The 17,816-nt window shown below is 44.2% G+C and overlaps 1 protein-coding gene across 1 annotated transcript in view; it reads right to left on the bottom strand.

The window, feature by feature from the left end:
* Positions 1–6,771: 6,771 nt before the first annotated feature.
* Positions 6,772–17,816, bottom strand: part of ALDH1A3 (aldehyde dehydrogenase 1 family member A3) — a 37,316-nt gene continuing 26,271 nt past the window's right edge. Inside the window, exons 8-13 of the mRNA XM_055002604.1 lie at positions 17,106–17,208; positions 15,571–15,755; positions 14,005–14,169; positions 12,369–12,526; positions 10,626–10,700; positions 6,772–9,575 (exon numbers count right to left, since the gene is read on the bottom strand). Of these exons, the coding sequence (XP_054858579.1) occupies positions 9,503–9,575; positions 10,626–10,700; positions 12,369–12,526; positions 14,005–14,169; positions 15,571–15,755; positions 17,106–17,208 (759 nt within the window). The 3' untranslated portion in view covers positions 6,772–9,502. The remainder of the gene's footprint in view (positions 9,576–10,625; positions 10,701–12,368; positions 12,527–14,004; positions 14,170–15,570; positions 15,756–17,105; positions 17,209–17,816) is intronic.

The following is a 17,816-nucleotide window of genomic DNA, read 5'->3' as shown; positions in this document are numbered from 1 at the left end:
CAAATTTCTTAATCTCCTTTCTAGCCAATTCTACCTGCCCTGCTAGCCATTGAACTCAACCATCCAATCCATCTTTCCCCCTACAAAAATCAGAAAAGTTGTGTGGCTATTTCAAAGTTTTCCACAATGAAAAATGGCACATTTGGAGTCCTTTGGCTCAAATTCGTATACTCTGTCTTCAGTATCGATAATTTGACTATACTAGAAGTTGACTTATATATACTATTAGAGAACCAAGGCAAAAGCCCTACAGATGTGTCCAGCTGCCCCACCAGAGCTGGCTGCATGAACGTTGCAGATACTTGGTGTGTCCTGAGCTGGGAAATGGATACAAAGGGGTTATCGGAAGGCAACTAGTTTGATACAGCAAAGAATTCAAGGTATGTGGTTTGTGCATGGCAACAGTATTCAAATATTTTAAATATCAAAAAGTTGGGGTTGTTCACCACTGAGGCCTGGACAAAAAACAAGTGTTTACACCATAGAGTTCAGAGCACAGGTTCAAACTTGCAAAAATATCCCTTCCCGAACATCAACATTTTAGACTGAGAGTGGGTGAGAAATCATACACAGGAGGCAAAAAACAAGCTCCTCGCACACAGAAAGCTAGCATATCAAGGAGCTTTCTGCCATGCTAAATTAGAATAGGGGGTTGTTTGATGTGCTAATTTGACAGCATGACTCGCTGAAACGTTGCTTACAACATTTGTTCTTTCTTTATTGAAAGCTTTTCTGCCAATATTGACACTCAAGGTGCATCCAGAAAGACAGGAAAGACAAGATATATTTTATTGTAGCAGGATTTGAATGGAATACGAAGTCACTTTAGAAAAACTTAAAGCACTTTAACGTTTATTACATTTAGTTAACTTTTTAATCATTTGTCAATAGGCACACATGTTATGCAGAAAGGCTTTAATCTTATACACACTTTCCTGGAAGTAAAACAGTTTCTTGGCAGTAAAATCCCATTGCATACACTGAGGCTTGCTTCTGAATAGATAGGTGCAAAAGTTTTCCTAAATAAGTGTTCATTCAGTAGTTCCAAACAGAGCATACGCTAACCTCGTTCCATACACAGAATTTTGCAAGCACGGGATAGTTTTCCACACTGCCAACCACAGCGCAACAATACAGAGGGAGGGGGGATTCTCAGCAGTAAAATGCAACCCCATAGGAATCTGATATTTTGCAAAAGAAATTCTGGAAGCAAGAACCGCCCCTTGTTCTACTGCAAACCAACACAGCTACCCACCTAAAGCTCTTGAAGTTGTGGTCACTTTCAGAAAATTCCCCTAGCATTCTTCTCCACAGACTGAGATTATTGTGTGAGTAGAAATCAACACCCATTTCCCAGAAACTCTAGTAAGGCTACGACCTCTCTCTCACAAACACACACACACCTTCCTCTGGCTCTGTGCCTTTAACTGCAGTTTTTAAAACAAAAATTGAGAAGGGGCGACTTTTCCTGCCCAGACCAGTGATGGGTAGGGCGGGGGTGGCTTTACAAGTGCCAGGGAAGACACCGGAGCACCAAAAGGTGACCTCCCTAAATTCCAGAAAACTGCAATCTTGTTGGTTTTGAGGATGAAATTTCCAGAGGAATACGAGACTGCAGAGTTGGGGGAAAGGAACAGAAAAGCTCAAACACGGGATGGAAATCTCACCCCGCCTGAAGTTATGCAAGCGAAGCAGCCAGCCACCCCACCAACCGCGCACCCCAATGGAAAATCCTCTTGGTGCAGGAAACCGGCTGGAGCGGAGGAGCACGTTGTTGCCAACCTCCAGGTGGGACCTGGAATTCTGCCGGACTTACGACTCATCTCCAGACTTCCCTGGAGGTGGCAATATATCACAGATTCTAGGTGCAATCTCTCCCCCAAACTCCCCTCTCGATAGGCACTACCTTCAGATCTCCAGGGGCTTCCCAAGTCAGAGTTGGCAACCCTGCGGTGCACGTGTAGACGCCCTTCTGCTTTTCACCATCGCCCTTGAGAAAGTTTTTCTGTCCGCCCTCAACGTAACACGAAATGCCTCTCGCGCTAGCCTGGCCGGAGAAGCGCCTTGCGACGCAGAGGAAGAGGAGGAAGGGGTAGGAGGAAGCGGTAGGAGGCTGGGGGGAGAGGGATGCTCCTACCACTAGGCTCGACGGCAGAGCCCCGATCCTGGGGGGACGCTGCGTAGCAGGGACTCTTACTCGCGGGCGCAAAGGCGCTTAACCGGGACGCCCTTTCCAGACGAGAGCGAGTCCGCCCCGAGACTTCCTCCATCCGAGGCGATGGGTGGAGAGAGAGGCTGCGAGGCGGGCCCTGGCAGCGGCGGATACAGAAGCAGGAAGGAGCCGCCCGGAACGCAACGGGGGCAGCCCTTTCCGTCGAGGCAGGGGCTTGGTTCACACGTGCAAAGGGGAGCGAGAGGCGGTAGGGAAAAGGAGCGCGGAAACGCACGCTTGGGAAGGCGGCCTTGGTTTTCTAAAAAAGTAGAAAAGCAGCCAAGAGAGGCGGCTGCACGCTTTCTCCCTGCCGTGCTGGTTTTTGGTGGGCACGGAGGCGGTTTTCCATGCGAAAGAAGCTGGGATTCTCTCATCGTAGTACACAATCCCCCAATAATAATTCCTTGCCAGTGGGAAAACTGCTCTGACCCTCTGAAGAGCTGAGATAAAAGTTTCCCTCCAGTGGAGCATTTTTTTTAAAAAAAATGCAGGGTATGTGTGATTATTGTGTGTTTTCATTAAATTGTTTTATATATTATTTTAAATGTTTTGTAATGCCCAACTGTTTTAATGTTGAAATGTTTTCTGCCTTGGGGACCCTATTTGGGTGTAAATAAATATAAATATATATTTACAAATGGGACTATCTGGCCTGATTTCTGCCCATGCAAACACTTTATTTTGTTGCGCGTGTAGACCCAGTCTAACATCAACCCTCAAAAAGTTTGTAGACGGTTCCCAACTGGTGGTAAATGGGCAAAAGAAAAAGAGCATTTTACCCATAAGGAGAGGATATTGTGGCTCCCAGTTCTGGAATGACCAACCACAGTCGGTCCAAAAGGTTGTTCCACTTCTAGGATTCTGCAGGCTGTGAAAAACTGGAATTGTCCCAAGCTGCTTCTACTACGGAGCAAGGAATACCATTTGAGGCTCTGGTTATTGCACACTTCCTGACCTAAATAGCCCAGGAGAGCCTGATCTCATCAGATCTCAGAAGCTAAGCAGGGTCGGCCTTGGTTAGTAATGGTGATGGGAGACCTCCGAAAGAGACCAGGGTTGCAGAGGCAGGGAATGGCAAACCACCTATGTTAGTCTCTTGCCATGAAAACCCCACCAGGGGTTGCCATAAATCAACTCTGACTTGAGGGTCGAATTTCATTTTTTTTATTGCATGCATTATCTTGTTCTAACTGCATTGTCCTCTCATTTCCAGCATTTGCGTTCCTCATATTGTCATGTCTTATTATTGCTGTATTATTGCATTGCTTTCACTGTAATCCAATCTTATCACACTGTTTATGTCGACTTCCTATTGCATCCTTTTAAATGTTGTAATCAGCCTAGATTCTCAGTGAGAAGGGTGAACTATGAAATAAATAGAAATTGCTTTCTGTAGTGTGCTAACTAGTCACTGTTCCTATTGAGCCTAAGTTGGATACTCTTAGAACTGGGTGTAAACTCCAGCTCAATAACTCATTATTGATGAAGTGCTATGAGTAGATGTGTTGCAAAAACACAGGGGACAGCTCCCAAAGAGCTTTCAACCTAAATTTAGAAGGGAGCAAGGTGGGGGACAGGTAACTAGGATTGAATGCAGGCATCAGAATTTATTCCTGAAATCAGACTCCAACAACCACCTAGTCCAGTATTCTGTTGTCACAAATAGCATTGATGGGGTTGCCAACTCCAGTTTAGGAAATTCCTGGAGATTTGGGAGCAGAGTAGGGTGGGGAGAGAACTCAACAAGGCTGTGATGCCATAAAGCCCACCTTTTGAAGTTGCCACTTCCTCCAACAGAACTGATTTGTGTAGTCTGGAAATCAGTAGTAATTCCAGGAAAACTCCAACCTGCAGTTGGAGGATGGCAACTGTAGAAGTACACTTTCTCTGGACATGGAGGTTCTATTTAGTTCTCATGCCTCACAGCCATTGATAGATGTAAAAGGATTTTTCTGATCCTTTACTTATATGAGCTGTATTGAAGCTGGACTCCTACACAGATAGAAAGAAGCTACTTAGGTAGGCAAAATCCTTCATTCAGATTAAGCTGCAGTTCGCATTGGCTCTACAGTAAGGAGAGAATGTCAACCTTTTTTGTTTTCATTTCTTTGCAATCAAGAATTAGTCTTGAAAAAAATAGTCTCTCAGGGCCAAGCTACACATGACGAATGACACTTGAATGGCAAGTGGATTGAGTGGAAGGCAAGTGAACAGGGAGAAATACGCTTGCCATTCAAGTGTCATTTGTCATGTGTAGCTTGGCCCTCAGGTTCTATACCCATAACAAAAAGCGTGGCTCCAGGAAAATTAGTATGTTTATACTACAGTGAGATTTTATTGTCCTATCAATTAGGTCTCTTAGGTGCCGTATATCCTGGAAACTGTAATTCTAAAGAATTATTTGTATTAACCTTTGATTTTATATTCTGTAAACAAATAATCATTCTGTAAACAATTTAGCTTTAAGAGTATATAAGATTCTCTGATGTGATTGCTCTTTGTGCATATGTCCTAATGAGGACATAGCATCTGGGTTTCGTTGACAAATAAAGCTCGTATTTCTTTATAGATCACTGACTGGTGTCTTAATTATTAGGGGGTGTCAACTGAAAGGGAAAATAAAATTGAAGCAGAGTGCTTTGCATAAAATTCTCTTTCAATAGACTTTATTCATCATGAATTTGTCTAATTGCCTTGTAAAGCCATCTAAGACTGTTCCTATTCATTACATCTTGCGGCTGTGAAGTTAAAGCAGCATTCAATGAATAAGAGCTTCCTTTCGTCTGTCCCATTAGCTAAGACCCAGGTACAGCCTGGTAGGGCCAAGCTACACATGACGAATGACACTTGAACGGCAAGTGTATTTCTCCCTGTTCACTTGCCCTCCACTCAATCCACTTGCCGTTCAAGTGTCATTCATCATGTGTAGCTTGGCCCGTAGTGGAACTACAACCAGGGATCAAGGAAGCAGGAGTCAGAATTAGCAGCTGTGCTTACCTGCTCCAAAATCTCAATCACTTCCACTCTGGCCTGCTTGTATACTTGCAAATTAAGTTTAGTAGGACAAGTCTAAAATCTTTTGTCCAAATAAATGTATCAAATGGTATCTGTCTGCAGCACCCAAGAACTATGTAGAAAAATGGAAGCAAGTGTTCAATATTTATTATTTTATTTGCTTCATTTGTATCCTGCACCTTTCTCCACAATGGGGACTCAAAGCAGCTTATATTGTTCTCCTCACCTCCATTTTAATAACAACAACAACAACTTTCGATTTATATACTACCCTTCAGGACAACTTAATGCCCACTCAGAGCAGTTTACAAAGCATGCCATTATTATCTCCACAACAAACACCCTGTGAGGTGGGTGGGGCTGAGAGAGCTCTGAGAGAGCTGTGACTAGCCCAAGGTCACCCAGCTGGCTTCAAGTGGAGGGGTGGGGAATCAAACCTAGCTTTCCAGATTAGAGTCCCACACTCTTAACCACTACACCAAATTGGCTCTCTTTATCCTCACAACAGCCCTGTGAGGTAGGCCGAGAGCATGTGATGGGCTCAGGGTCACCCAACAAGCTTCCATGGAAGAGTGGGACTTCGAACCTGGGTCTCCCAGATCCTAGTCTAGCACTAACTACTAAACACTAGCTGTCAATATAACATCTGCGTTAATATCAGACCATCAAGGGTCCAGTTTAAGTGCCAGACATAGGATAAATGTTTAGGAAATAAAGAAAGATAGGGCTTAACACTGTCTGGGAAGCAATCTCATTGGTACCTGCTGAGAGCCTGTGTAGTGGTCAGAGTGTCAGACTAGGATGCAGGGGAGATACAGGTTCAAATCCCCACAGATGCTACCGAAGGAGGCCAAGATAGAAGTTCAGCTGGAACAAGAATGTAATGCATCTAGGAGCAGGGCTTTTTTTCTGGGAAAAGAGGTGGTGGAACTCAGTGGGTTGCCCTTGGAAAAAATGGTCACATGGCTGGTGGCCCCGACCCCTGATCTCCAGATGGAGGGGAGTTGAGATTGCCCTCTACGCCGCCAAGTGGCACGGAGGGCAATCTCAACTCCCATCTGTCTGGAGATCGGGGCGGGGCCACCAACCATGTGACCATTTTCAAGAGGTTCCGGAACTCTGTTCCACCATGTTCCAGCTGAAAAAAAGCCCTGCCTAGGAGTCTGTGATGCCATGCCCTGGCTGAACCTAAGCAAGGCCCAAGTACGAGACTCCATGGAAACCCTCTGGATTCCTCCTCAGATTCCATAAGGAAACAAAGGCAGAACTGTGGCACAGTGGTAAAGAGCATCTGCATGGTATGGAGGAAGTCCTGTGTTCGATTCCTGGTACCTCCAGTTAGAAGAGCAGACAACACAGATGATACAGCAATGGAGTGATTCTTATGTCTACTTGGACTGTGATTGAATGGGGCTTACTTCTAAGAAAGCGTCCTTAGGCTTGCAGCCCAAAAGTCTGACGCAGAGAGCATCATATGAAACCTGTGTTTTGAAAAAGCAACAATTTAATATCCATAAGGTTCCTAAACAGTACAGAGAGCCGTATCACAAAAATTAGGCGTTTTATTAAGAATCAAGGCACTAATATTACAACAATATGCCTTTTGTAAAAAAGCATAACATTTCCACATACCATCAGTGATAAAAATAGATTAATTGCATTCTAATTTATAAATATATATTTATATTCATATATTTTAAAAATTTAAAGTAATATTTCATTATAAAAAAAAACGGCTAACATGCAATAGAATATAAAAGCTCTACCGGGTTTTATTTTACAATTAGTGCCTAATGCTATTTGAATATAAAAATGTAGAAAAAAATTCAGTGTATACAAAAAACATTAACCTCTGTTACGTTAAGAAGTTAAAAGATGATGGGTTCAGATATAACGTGAAACCGCGGTTTAATTAAAAAATTATTATGGTTAGCTTGAGTTGATAAAAGAAGCCATATCCTCCAGTTTGCAAGATCTGAGCAAGTCTGTTAATGATAGGAGGTTTTGGAGGTCTTTCATTCATAGGGCCGCCATAGGTCAGAGGCAACTTGGCAGCACGTAACATATACATGGTTAGCTTGACTGCCTGAATGTGGACCACTCCACTTAACCACAGTTAATTAGGGTGTGTCAAATCAGGATCCAAAATCATGGTTGGAAAATCTTAACTATGGTTGCTCTTGAGGTATAAAATGTGGATGTTCTAGCTCAGTCTCGGCTCGTTCTTCAGCACTGTTCTCATGTGCGTCCTAACTGCAAAGTAGCCCAATCAGAATTAAAGCAATGAAACCAGTCTTGGTTAAGACAAACTAGGATGGAAGTGACGAGATCGAGTTTTACAAACTAACCAGATAAAAATAAACTACAGTTTCACCTTGAGTCTGAAGTCAGCCATTACAGAAATTGACGTGAAGGGATAACATTTATGTAAAACGGTTTTCAGAATGCCAGTCACTGAAGAAGGTGGAACGTTCCAGGCAGTAATCTTCTCCACAGGTTCAATGTTGTTGGGAGATAGGTTCCTGCCCTCCCCTCCGCCCGACAGCCCTCACTTCCTGGTGTTTCCTTAGCTTTTCCCAAACCTGGTTTGCTGAAATACTTTGGGAAAGATCGTAGCAAAGTTTGGACGGTTGTCACATAGCAGGAAAAAACCCTGATTTTCTTAGTTCCGTCCACAGGCAGCCATTTTCCTTGCTTCCATCTCCATGGAGGGTGGGCATTCCCTCCACCTCCACCATGGGGCTTTTTAAAAATCTGCAACTGAATATAGTTATTATAATATGTGGTTAATAAGCCTTTAACCTCCCCCCCTTTTGTCGCAAAGGGAGACTACAGACTTTGTAAGATGAACTGAGACCCCAATACACCAACTGTTATAACACTTATATCCTGTTGCAGATTTAAATAGCAAAGAGGACCCCTGCTGGTAAAGGGGGGAATGGCTGCTGTTAAGGGAAGGCGGAAGCCACACTGACAACAACGGGGAAGTGCTGCAAGACAGACCCCCGTGTACAAAACAGCGTTCTGAGGGCCAAGCTACAAGTGACGAATGACACTTGAACGGCAAGTGGATTGAGTGGAGAGCAAGTGGAGGGCAAGTGAACAGGGACGAATACACTTGCCATTCAAGTGTCATCCATCACTTGTAGTTTGGCCCTGAGAGCCAAGCTACAAGTGATGAATTACACTTGCCTGGCAAGTGAACAGACTCACGTGTATTCCGCCTGTTCACTTGCCATTCACTTGCTCTCCACTTGATCAATACACGTGAGTCTGTTCACTTGCCAGGCAAGTGTAATTCATCACTTGTAGCTTGGCTCTGAATCTCTCTTCCTTGGGCATAACCCATAAAGAAGAACCCTGCATATGTCCCACTGAAACGAATGAAACCTATACAAGGCCACTGCTCAGGAGAGCTAACCTGTATGTTGCACTCCTTCACACTTAATTCATCAAAAAGGAAAAAAAAGCCCAAGACCTTTTAATGGTAAAACCCAGAAGCTGAGCTCCTTTACTAAAATGTACTGCAAAAATAGAAATTTACATTTTTATATGGATGGTGCACCTAGTTAGCAGGCGAGGATGGGGAGAGAAGGAATCTTCTTTAAGTTCAATGATTCTCCAGCTGTGGGACGCCAAAATGAGTTGTGACTCTCACAGGCCAATTGGAGAAAGAATAGAGAAGGCTGAAGGAGGAGCTGGGGTGCGAAACCGAGGTCTGCCTTGGCAGAAGGTGCAAAATTGGCAGGAAATATAGGCTTGCCCGGACCAGTAATACTACCAATACTAATTGTGAAAAAAGCGAAATAGAGGATTTGAACAAAGTGCTCTGTGTATCGGGATTTTTAAATGGAATGCAGGTTTTAAAAGGTTCGGGAAAGAGCATCTGAGATGCGGGGGTACTGCCACTGTTAGAAGGCCTTGCCTCTGGGGTCAGGGGGCTACCACCCGTGGCTAAGCAACATCTTGGTTCCGTCTTTTACCACTACTGTGGTCCATCTACATGTTGATCTTTTTAGGATCCATATGTGGTTATGCAAGAACATCATTTGTGCAGTTAGTGATTTGGGAATACGTAACTGACAATACAGATTTCTAAAACAAGATCCTAAGAAAACAATATAGCGTCTTCTTGGTTTGGTTTCCCCCCTCCCTCTTGTTTTGTTTAAGGAGTTTATTTTCAATCTCTCCATGGATTTTAGCACGTTTCCCCCCCTTGGTCCATACAATAACATTCAGAGTGTCAGAATTTTAGGTCTCCTGGTGTTCTCTTACTCAATGAGTCTTCTGCGACAGTTTTATCGTCACTGTTTTCACTTCTGTGTATTCTGCCAAAGCATATTCTCCGCTGCAAGGAAAAAAAGAAGGGTCTTAAGTTCTGGATGCAAGTGTTCCTACAGGTTGAGAGGGAGAAAGAAGACAAAGCTCTAGCCACCGAAACTGCTATCCTGGATCTTTCACAAAATTTGATGCTAAAATACGTGTTACATCCTTGAAAACAAAGATAAAACAAAGGGCCAAGCTACACATGACGAATGACACTTGAATGGCAAGTGTATTTCTCCCTGTTCACTTGCCCTCCACTCAATCCACTTGCCGTTCAAGTGTCATTCGATATGTGTAGCTTGGCCCAAAGACCCATGGACCTCTATGATGATTGATATTCACTCGGGGTGTTCCAATAAAACATTACTTGCATTTGCTATAAGGCCTCATTCCTTCTACACATACATACACTGCCAACCAGCCAGAAATGGCACTGCCTGTGCCAGTTTAATAGGGTTGCCAGCTATGGGCTGGGAAATTCTTGGAGATTTGGGAGTGAAGCCTGGGGAGGGATCTCAACAGGATATAATGCTGTATAGTCTACCCCACAAAGCAGCCATTTTCTCCTCTGTAGTCAGGAGGCCAGTTGTAATTCTGGGAGATCTCCAGTGCCCACTCAGAGATTGGCAACCCTTGCCAGCTACCAAAGCTTAAAAACATTTTAAACAATACATCTGAAAAACAAGCAGCAAGCCAGTCTGTGTTTCCCATTCTACCAGGCTTTAGAGGGCTCCAGGACAGACCCACATTCCTTGCTTGAGGAGTTCTGCAGGAGGGACTACCACTGAGAAGGCCCTGTCCTCAGAGAAGGAATGCTCAAATGAGAATATCCCTGAAGAACTCACAGCTCAAGAGGTGAACAGCACCCACAGAAAACCGGTGTTTTTCCAGGGACAGAATAGCATGCCCAGTTATTTCAGATAGTCCCTGATCCACTGAAGTAAGCTAGAAAGCATTTGGAACACTAAACTCTTAAGTGGTCATGCTGACTTAAGATCAATTTAGTTAGATTCAAGTGTAATTTAGGTTCCCCCCCCCCGCCTTTAAATGAGTAAATGAAAGTCCAACTTACAGTTCTCTGCCATTTCCTGACATTTTGAAGCCACCGAAGGGAGCTTGCGCATAAAGGGCAGTGTAACAGTTGACCCTGTGAAAGATAAAGAGAGCCCAACTCGGGTTAAGATTAAAAAGATAAATGGGCAGCAATGCTACTCTGTAGCACCAAATAAGAGTCCCATGGCATCTTCACAACATTGATTGTAGCAGAGCCCACTTCATGAGACACACAGGAGTATAAATCCAGCAGGCCAATTTATACGCACAATAGAAAGTCTGTGGAGGGGGAATGTAACAAAGTGAGGCCAGTTCGGATTACAAGAAATAATAATGAATTGCTGTCAAGTCACAACCCCTTGTGGGGTTTTCAAGGCAAGAGATGAGTACAGGTGGTTTGCCATTGCCTTCCTCTGCATAGCAACTCTAGATTTCCTTGGTGGTCTCCCATCCAAGTACTAACCTTGCTGACCATGTTTAGTTTCCAAGCTCTGATGAGCTCAAGCTAGTCTGGGCTCTTCAGGCTGCTTCAGGATACAATAACAGCTCTTATATTAGTTTCAAGTGGGTAGCAGTGTTGGTCTGTAGTAGGAGAGCAAGATTCGAGTCCTTAAAGACCAACTAGATTTCCATCTTAGAGCACACATTCTCTCCCAAAGCAAGAGCAACTCTATAAAGGCAGGGCAAGGCTGTTAAAACGGTCCTGGAGCAAGCAGTCAGGAAGTCAGCTCAGACAGAGTCAGTGGGATGACAGGTGCAGGCTTGCTCTTTGCAGCTGGGACTCAGCCAGCAGTGACGGGCAACCCTATGGGTTTCACTGCCGCCTCTCACTGAGTCTGAGCAGAGCAGTCCTGGCTGGACAATCAGGGCTACGCTTGGCTTGCTCTTGCCTGCCAATGACCCTCGAGGACAGCAGCCCCCCTGGAATTTTCTCCAGTAAGTGGGTGGGGGAATCCACTCCTGGCCAATTTTATCGCCCTCCTACGGGTTACTGGATTCAAGATTTTCTATTCTTTGGCTCAATCATCAACCAAGAGGGAGACTGCAATGAAGAAACCAGAAGAAGATTGAGACTTGGGAGAGCAGCTGTGAGGGAGCTAGATAAGATCCTTGAAGATAAAGAGGTCTCTCTGGGAACCAAGATCAAGATAATCCAAACTATGGTATTCTCCATTGCCATGTATGGATGTGAAAGTTGGATGGTAAAGAAAGCTGACAGGAAGAAAATTGATTCATTTGAAATGTGGTGCTGGAGGAGAGTTTTGCGGATACCGTAGACAGCCCAAAAGACAAATAAGTGGGTACTAGATCAAATCAAGCCTGAATTCTCCCTAGAAGCTAAAATGACAAGAGTAAGGCTATCATACTTTGGTCGAATCATGAGAAGACAAGATTCTCTGGAAATGTCAATAATGCTAGGAAAAGCGGAAGGCAGTAGGAAAAGAGGAAGACCTAAAACGAGATGGCTTGACTCAATAAAAGAAGCCACGTCCTCCAGTTTGCAGGATCTGAGCAAGTCTGTTAATGATAGGACATTTTGGAGATCTTTCATTCATAGGGTCGCCATAGGTTGAGGTGACTTGATGGCACATAACACACACTCATGGCATACTGGCAAAAATCTAGACTATCTAGCCCCTGGAAATATCAGGACAAACACACTGTTTTGCTACTTTATATATATGCAGTGGCAAGTTCAAGATTGAATAAAAGGTAAGGTATCTTGCATTGGTCAGTCTTTTGCAGTGAAAAGTGACATTACCAGACTGTCCCGGACTGTAGTGCTGAAGCTAGCGTCAGGGCTCTGTCCAAGTTCTTCGTAAACACCGCAGCAGTGAGTCCGTATTCCGAATTATTGGCTCTCTGAATGACTTCTTCGAGGTTTTTAAACTTCATTATGGGTTGAACAGGTCCAAAAATCTGCCAACATCACGTGCATTTATTTTTATTTATCTACGTCATTTATAGTCCGCCTTTCTCACTGAGACTCCAGGCAGATTACACAGAGTGAGTTATTACCATCAGTTTCAAGGACAATTCAATAAACAATGAGATAGGGTATATAAATGCAAATTTGTAAAAGATTTGAAACCATCAGAAATCCAATACACAGAGCTAAAGAAATGCTGAAACAGAGTATTAGCAGTTCTAAGACTGACATATTAAATAGCATAGAACTACTTAGTAGGACCATACTTGAAGCAACAAATGGTACATAGTAGCACATAGCAGTAAAGTCTATGGTCCCTATCTCTTAACTGATGCATCTCTTTGAGACCACTTCCTTACAGTACAGCCTTCCTATCGGAGTAAAAAAAGCCCTCTTGAATAATTCAGTTTTGCATCGTTTGTGGAAAGTTTGTGGAGTGGCAGCTTTCCTGACCTCTTCGGGTAGGCTGTTCCATAAGGTAGCGGCCACCAAAAACAGTTGTATGGCCAGTTTTGCCCATGTGTAAGAGAGCCAGTTTGGTGTAGTGGTTAAGAGCGCAGGACTCTAATCTGGAGAGCCGGGTTTGATTCTCCACTCCTCCGCTTGAAGCCAGCTGGGTGACCTTGGGCTAGTCACAGCTCTCTGGAGCTCTCTCAGCCCCACCCACCTCACAGGGTGTTTTGTTGTGGGGATAATAGTAACATACTTTGTGAGATAGGGGCCAACCGATTAATCGCCTGTCTTTTGCATTGATTATTTCAGCTTGGATGTTACCTCAATTGTTTCCAATGCCAACACATACAAAAGACACATTTACTAAGCAAAAGCTACCAGTCACTTTGGTTAAGGAAAAGGCATTTGTTACCATTCGTCACTTATCCACAGCAGCCTGCTTTTATTTAGCAGTGCAAAAAATAAAAGATAAACGTTAAGAGTAATCAAAATGCACCGATTTACTGCTTGCAATGCTATGAGCATAAAGAGAAGGGCAAGACTTTTTGCAGAGGTTTGTTATAGTCAAAACAAAAGTGGCTGAGTTCTGTCAAAGAGTGAGCAATCCATTTTTAAGCAAGTTCCTTAATCACAGTAACATACCAGAACCCAAACAGGCTTAGATAAGTCTGTCTGTCACCCTCGTGGGATAGATCAGGCCTACACTGTATCAAACAACACTTCCCAAGTATAGATTATTTTATTTTACATAATTTATACTCCACTTTTCTCACCAATGGAGACCTAAATCACTTTACCTTGTTCTCCTCTCCTGTGTTTCATCCTCACAACAACCTTATGAGGTAGGTTAGGCTGAGAGTATTGACTGGCCCAAAGTCATCCAGTGAGCTTCCATGGCAGAGTACGGATTTGAATCTGGCCCCCCAGATCCTAGTCTGACACTCTAACCACTATACCAGATTGGGTTTCGTTATGCCGAATTATCCCAGTGTCAGAGATTTCTGATGCAACATACCTCTTCTTTGGCAATGCGCATGTTGTCTGTGACCTCCGAAAAAACGGTGGGCTTTATGAACAGGCCTCTGTCCCCAATGGCCAGGCCGCCACATTCCAGCTTGGCTCCTTCCTTCTTCCCACTTTCTATGAGCTCCAAGATTTTATTGAACTGTTTTTGGTCAATCTGTCACAATACAGGGAACAGGCCAGGGAGGGGTAGGGGAGAGGAAGAGAACAGAGCAGCTGTTATTGGTACCAGATCTCTCCTGTTTGCAGAAGTCTACAGAAGCCAATTTTTGATCTCTGATGAGAGGACCTGTTAAGACCAAAGCGTTTTGAAGCACATCTTTGTCCTCTTTGCACACTGGCTCAGTTCAAATGGAAATTTTAGCCATGGTTTAATTAAACGAACTGTTGTTCGTGTGATCGTGCGAATGTGGGCCGCTCCTCTAACTACAGTCAGTGAGTATCTGTCAAGCCAGGTTCTTAAACCAGGATTTGAAGATGCTTATTAAACCACCATTCGTCTCAACGAGGGTTTCACATGACATACAGACATCTTCGTATATTCCTGGCTTGCTCATAGGGTTGCCAGTTCCAGGCTGGAAAATTCCTGGAGATTTGGAGGTGAAACCTGGAGAGAGCAGGGTATAATACCATGACACAGAGTTCACTCTTCAAAGCAGCCATTTTCTCCAGGATAACTAATCTCTGTCATCTGGGGATCAGTTGTAAGTCTGGGAGATCTCCAGGCTGCACCTGGAGATTGGCAACCCTAGTTGCTTTGGTCCCCATCACTGCTTGATAGGGCAGTGAGGAAAAAGGGGGAGGGGCTGGCATCCCATGATTTCACTTCCAGATGTATAACTAGAAGTGACGTCACCATGTTATGGGCGCTCTAGGATGCCTGCATTCAGATACTACACAAAACCATAGAGGTTAATAAACCAATTTCAGAGTCTGGTTAGATGGTCTCTAATCAACCACAGTTAGCAAAGTGTCCTGCAGACAGACAACCACGCTAACCATAGTTAGTTTACTAAAACCAGGGTTTTGTATGTTGGCTCAAGTTCAGACAATAAGCTCCTCAGCCCTGGAAGTATTGTTAGAGCATAACAGTAGAGTGACCTCTAGAGTACAACGGGAATAATACTAAGTGACTAACAGTGCGACCCTAACCAGAGTTGCACCTTTCCAAGTTCATTGAGATCAACAGGCTTAGAAGGGTGTATCTCTGCCTAGGATGGCACCATAAAACCTTGCACAAGAACCTACATGCAAACATGTTGCTAGGGCAGGAGGACTGTGGGTGGGCTGCATTGCGTCACATTGGCAAGTTCTAGGAATCACTGGAAACTAAAACTATAGAGTTTCCAGTGATTCCTAGAGCTACCCTATATCACTTCCATTTTGGTTTCTTACTGGAAGATATGCGACACAGCATGTGATGTTGCTGCATTTTTTTCCATGAGAGGAATAGGATCCCTAGATGTTGATGTGCAGCCTCGTTTGATACAGCAAAGAGCTGTACGTCGCAGTGATGTGAACTCTGAACCAACATGCATGTTTATGGCGGTGGTCTTACCTGTGGACCTTGGTCAGTTTTGGCATCAAATGGGTCCCCCACAAGCCGTTTCTTGGCATACTCCACGCTGCGTTTGACGAATTCTGGGTATACCTGCTCTTCCACAAAGACCCGAGAGGCAGCAGTGCAACACTGGCCTTGATTGAAGAAGACTCCTTGATGGGCACAGTCTACTGCTAAGTCCACTAGGAGAGGTCGAGAATACAGGGCAAAGAAAAAGAAAACCATGTTTACAATGAGGCCTGGCCTGGCCTTGTTGCTAGAGCAATGCTAGGCTCAGTAGAAAATTCTTCTCAGCAGGGACGGAATTGTTGGCACTGTCTACTCAGATTGGCAGTGGATCTCCAAGCAGAGGCATTTCACACCACCGGCTACTTGGTCCTTTTAATGGGAGGTGCCAGGGATTGTGCCTTCTGCATACAACACAGATGCTCTAGCCACTGAGCTCTGGCCTTTATTAATGTACCGTGGTAAATAAAATGAATAGTATCCTGGGTTGGGACATGGAAGAACTCGGGACTTATTATCTAGAACCCAAAAGGATCGATTGCAGGCTAGCAATGGGAAAAGTCAGACCATAGAGCTAAACTGCAAGAGATGAATTACACGAGGATGTGCACGTAAAGGGAGTCACAATGATAGCCGGGAAGCTGAGTTTTAAAAGACAGTTCAGATTTCCCCTCTCTACAGAGCCAGCAAAGATCCCGCCTCAGAGGGTTTGTTAATTTCCTCTTAGCCTCCCAAAGGCTCTGCCAATTTCACCTCCCCTTGGCTCTGTAGAGAGGGGAAATTGAAAACCTTCAGATGTATCTTTTAAAACTCAGCTTCCTGGCTAACATTACGACTCCTTTCATGTGAGCGTCCTTGTGTAATTCGTCTCTTGTAGTTTAGCTCTCAGAGATCAAGGTTTAAGACCTACTTTGCCACCATCTCAGCATCAAAGACAAAAAGCTGGAAGGTTCACTTTCAAATGCACTCCCCTACCTTCAACTTTTGGGAGCCCCTCCTGCTAGACCTGCCCTGCCCTGGATAGGCCAGCTGAGCCTGATCTCATGAGATTTCAGAAGCTAAGCAGGGTCAGTCTTGGTTAGTAATTGGATGGGAGACCTCCAAAGAAGGTCAGAGTTGCAGAGGCAGGCAATAGCAAACGACCTCTGTTAGTCTCTTGCCATGAAAACCCCACCATGGGTCACTATAGCTATGACTTGCCGGCACTCTCCACCACCATCTGCTAGACGCATTCAAGATAGGGTTGCCAACTCCACATTGGGAAACTTCTGGAGATATGGGGAGTGTCGCCTGGAGAGGAAAGAGTTTGGGGAGGGGAGAGAACTCTGCAGGGGTGTGATACCGTAGCATTTGCACTTTGAACCTGCCATTTTCTTCGGAGAAACTGAGTGTGTGTCGTCTGGAAATGAAATGCAGTTTCAGGAGACCTCCAGGCCCCATCTGGAGGTTGGCAACCCTAGTTCAAGACAGTACTATTGCAATAAAAAATGTCATACTTCCACTACACCCCCCTGCAAAACACTCACAGTCAGCATCTGCACAGACTATACAAGGATTCTTCCCGCCAAGCTCCAGCGTCACCCTTTTGAGGTTACTTTTTGAAGCAGCTTCTTTGATCAGCTTCCCAACCTGTGTTAGAAAGAATTATTTTTTTAAAAAGTAATTGGTATGACTTCCCTTCAGGCTAAGAAATGCATACAACATGGGGAATACACCTGGAAATTGATGTTTCATTTCTTTAAAGTGTCTTCTGGAAAAGTGAAGCAAATCTGGGAAACCAAGTTTGTAACAAACATCCTCCCACTTAAAAGTTTGTGTGTTTCTTCATTTCAGTTCTTACCGGACAGTGGCAGCTTATTCCCCCAAATCTCTGCTTTTCCTTTAGGAGGAGATCTACTGGCTTTGCCTGGATCATGTGTGTGTAATCTAGAGATACCTGCAGCACACAAATGACTGCAACATCTCAAGAATCTTAAATATCTGAAGAAGTGAGCTGTGGCTCACAAAAGCTCCTACCCTAACACTAATTTTGTTAGTCTCAGGGCTTTTTTTCAGCTGGAACATGGTGGAACAGGTTGGACACTTGTCAGCTTCCCTCAAGTTTTGATGGGAAATGTAGGCATCCTGGTCTTGCAGCTTGGCTCTCCGACTGCTGTCCAATGGACTTTTCAACTGTCACTTGTCCAACATTCCGCCAAGCTGCCTACACTTCCCATCAAAACTTGAGGGAAGCTGAC

This window comes from Eublepharis macularius, chromosome 18 (assembly GCF_028583425.1).
Source record: "Eublepharis macularius isolate TG4126 chromosome 18, MPM_Emac_v1.0, whole genome shotgun sequence".
NCBI classification, from domain to species: Eukaryota; Metazoa; Chordata; class Lepidosauria; order Squamata; family Eublepharidae; genus Eublepharis; species Eublepharis macularius.
The sequence above is the reverse complement of the archived record's forward strand: the minus strand, read 5'-3'. Positions and strand labels throughout refer to the sequence as shown.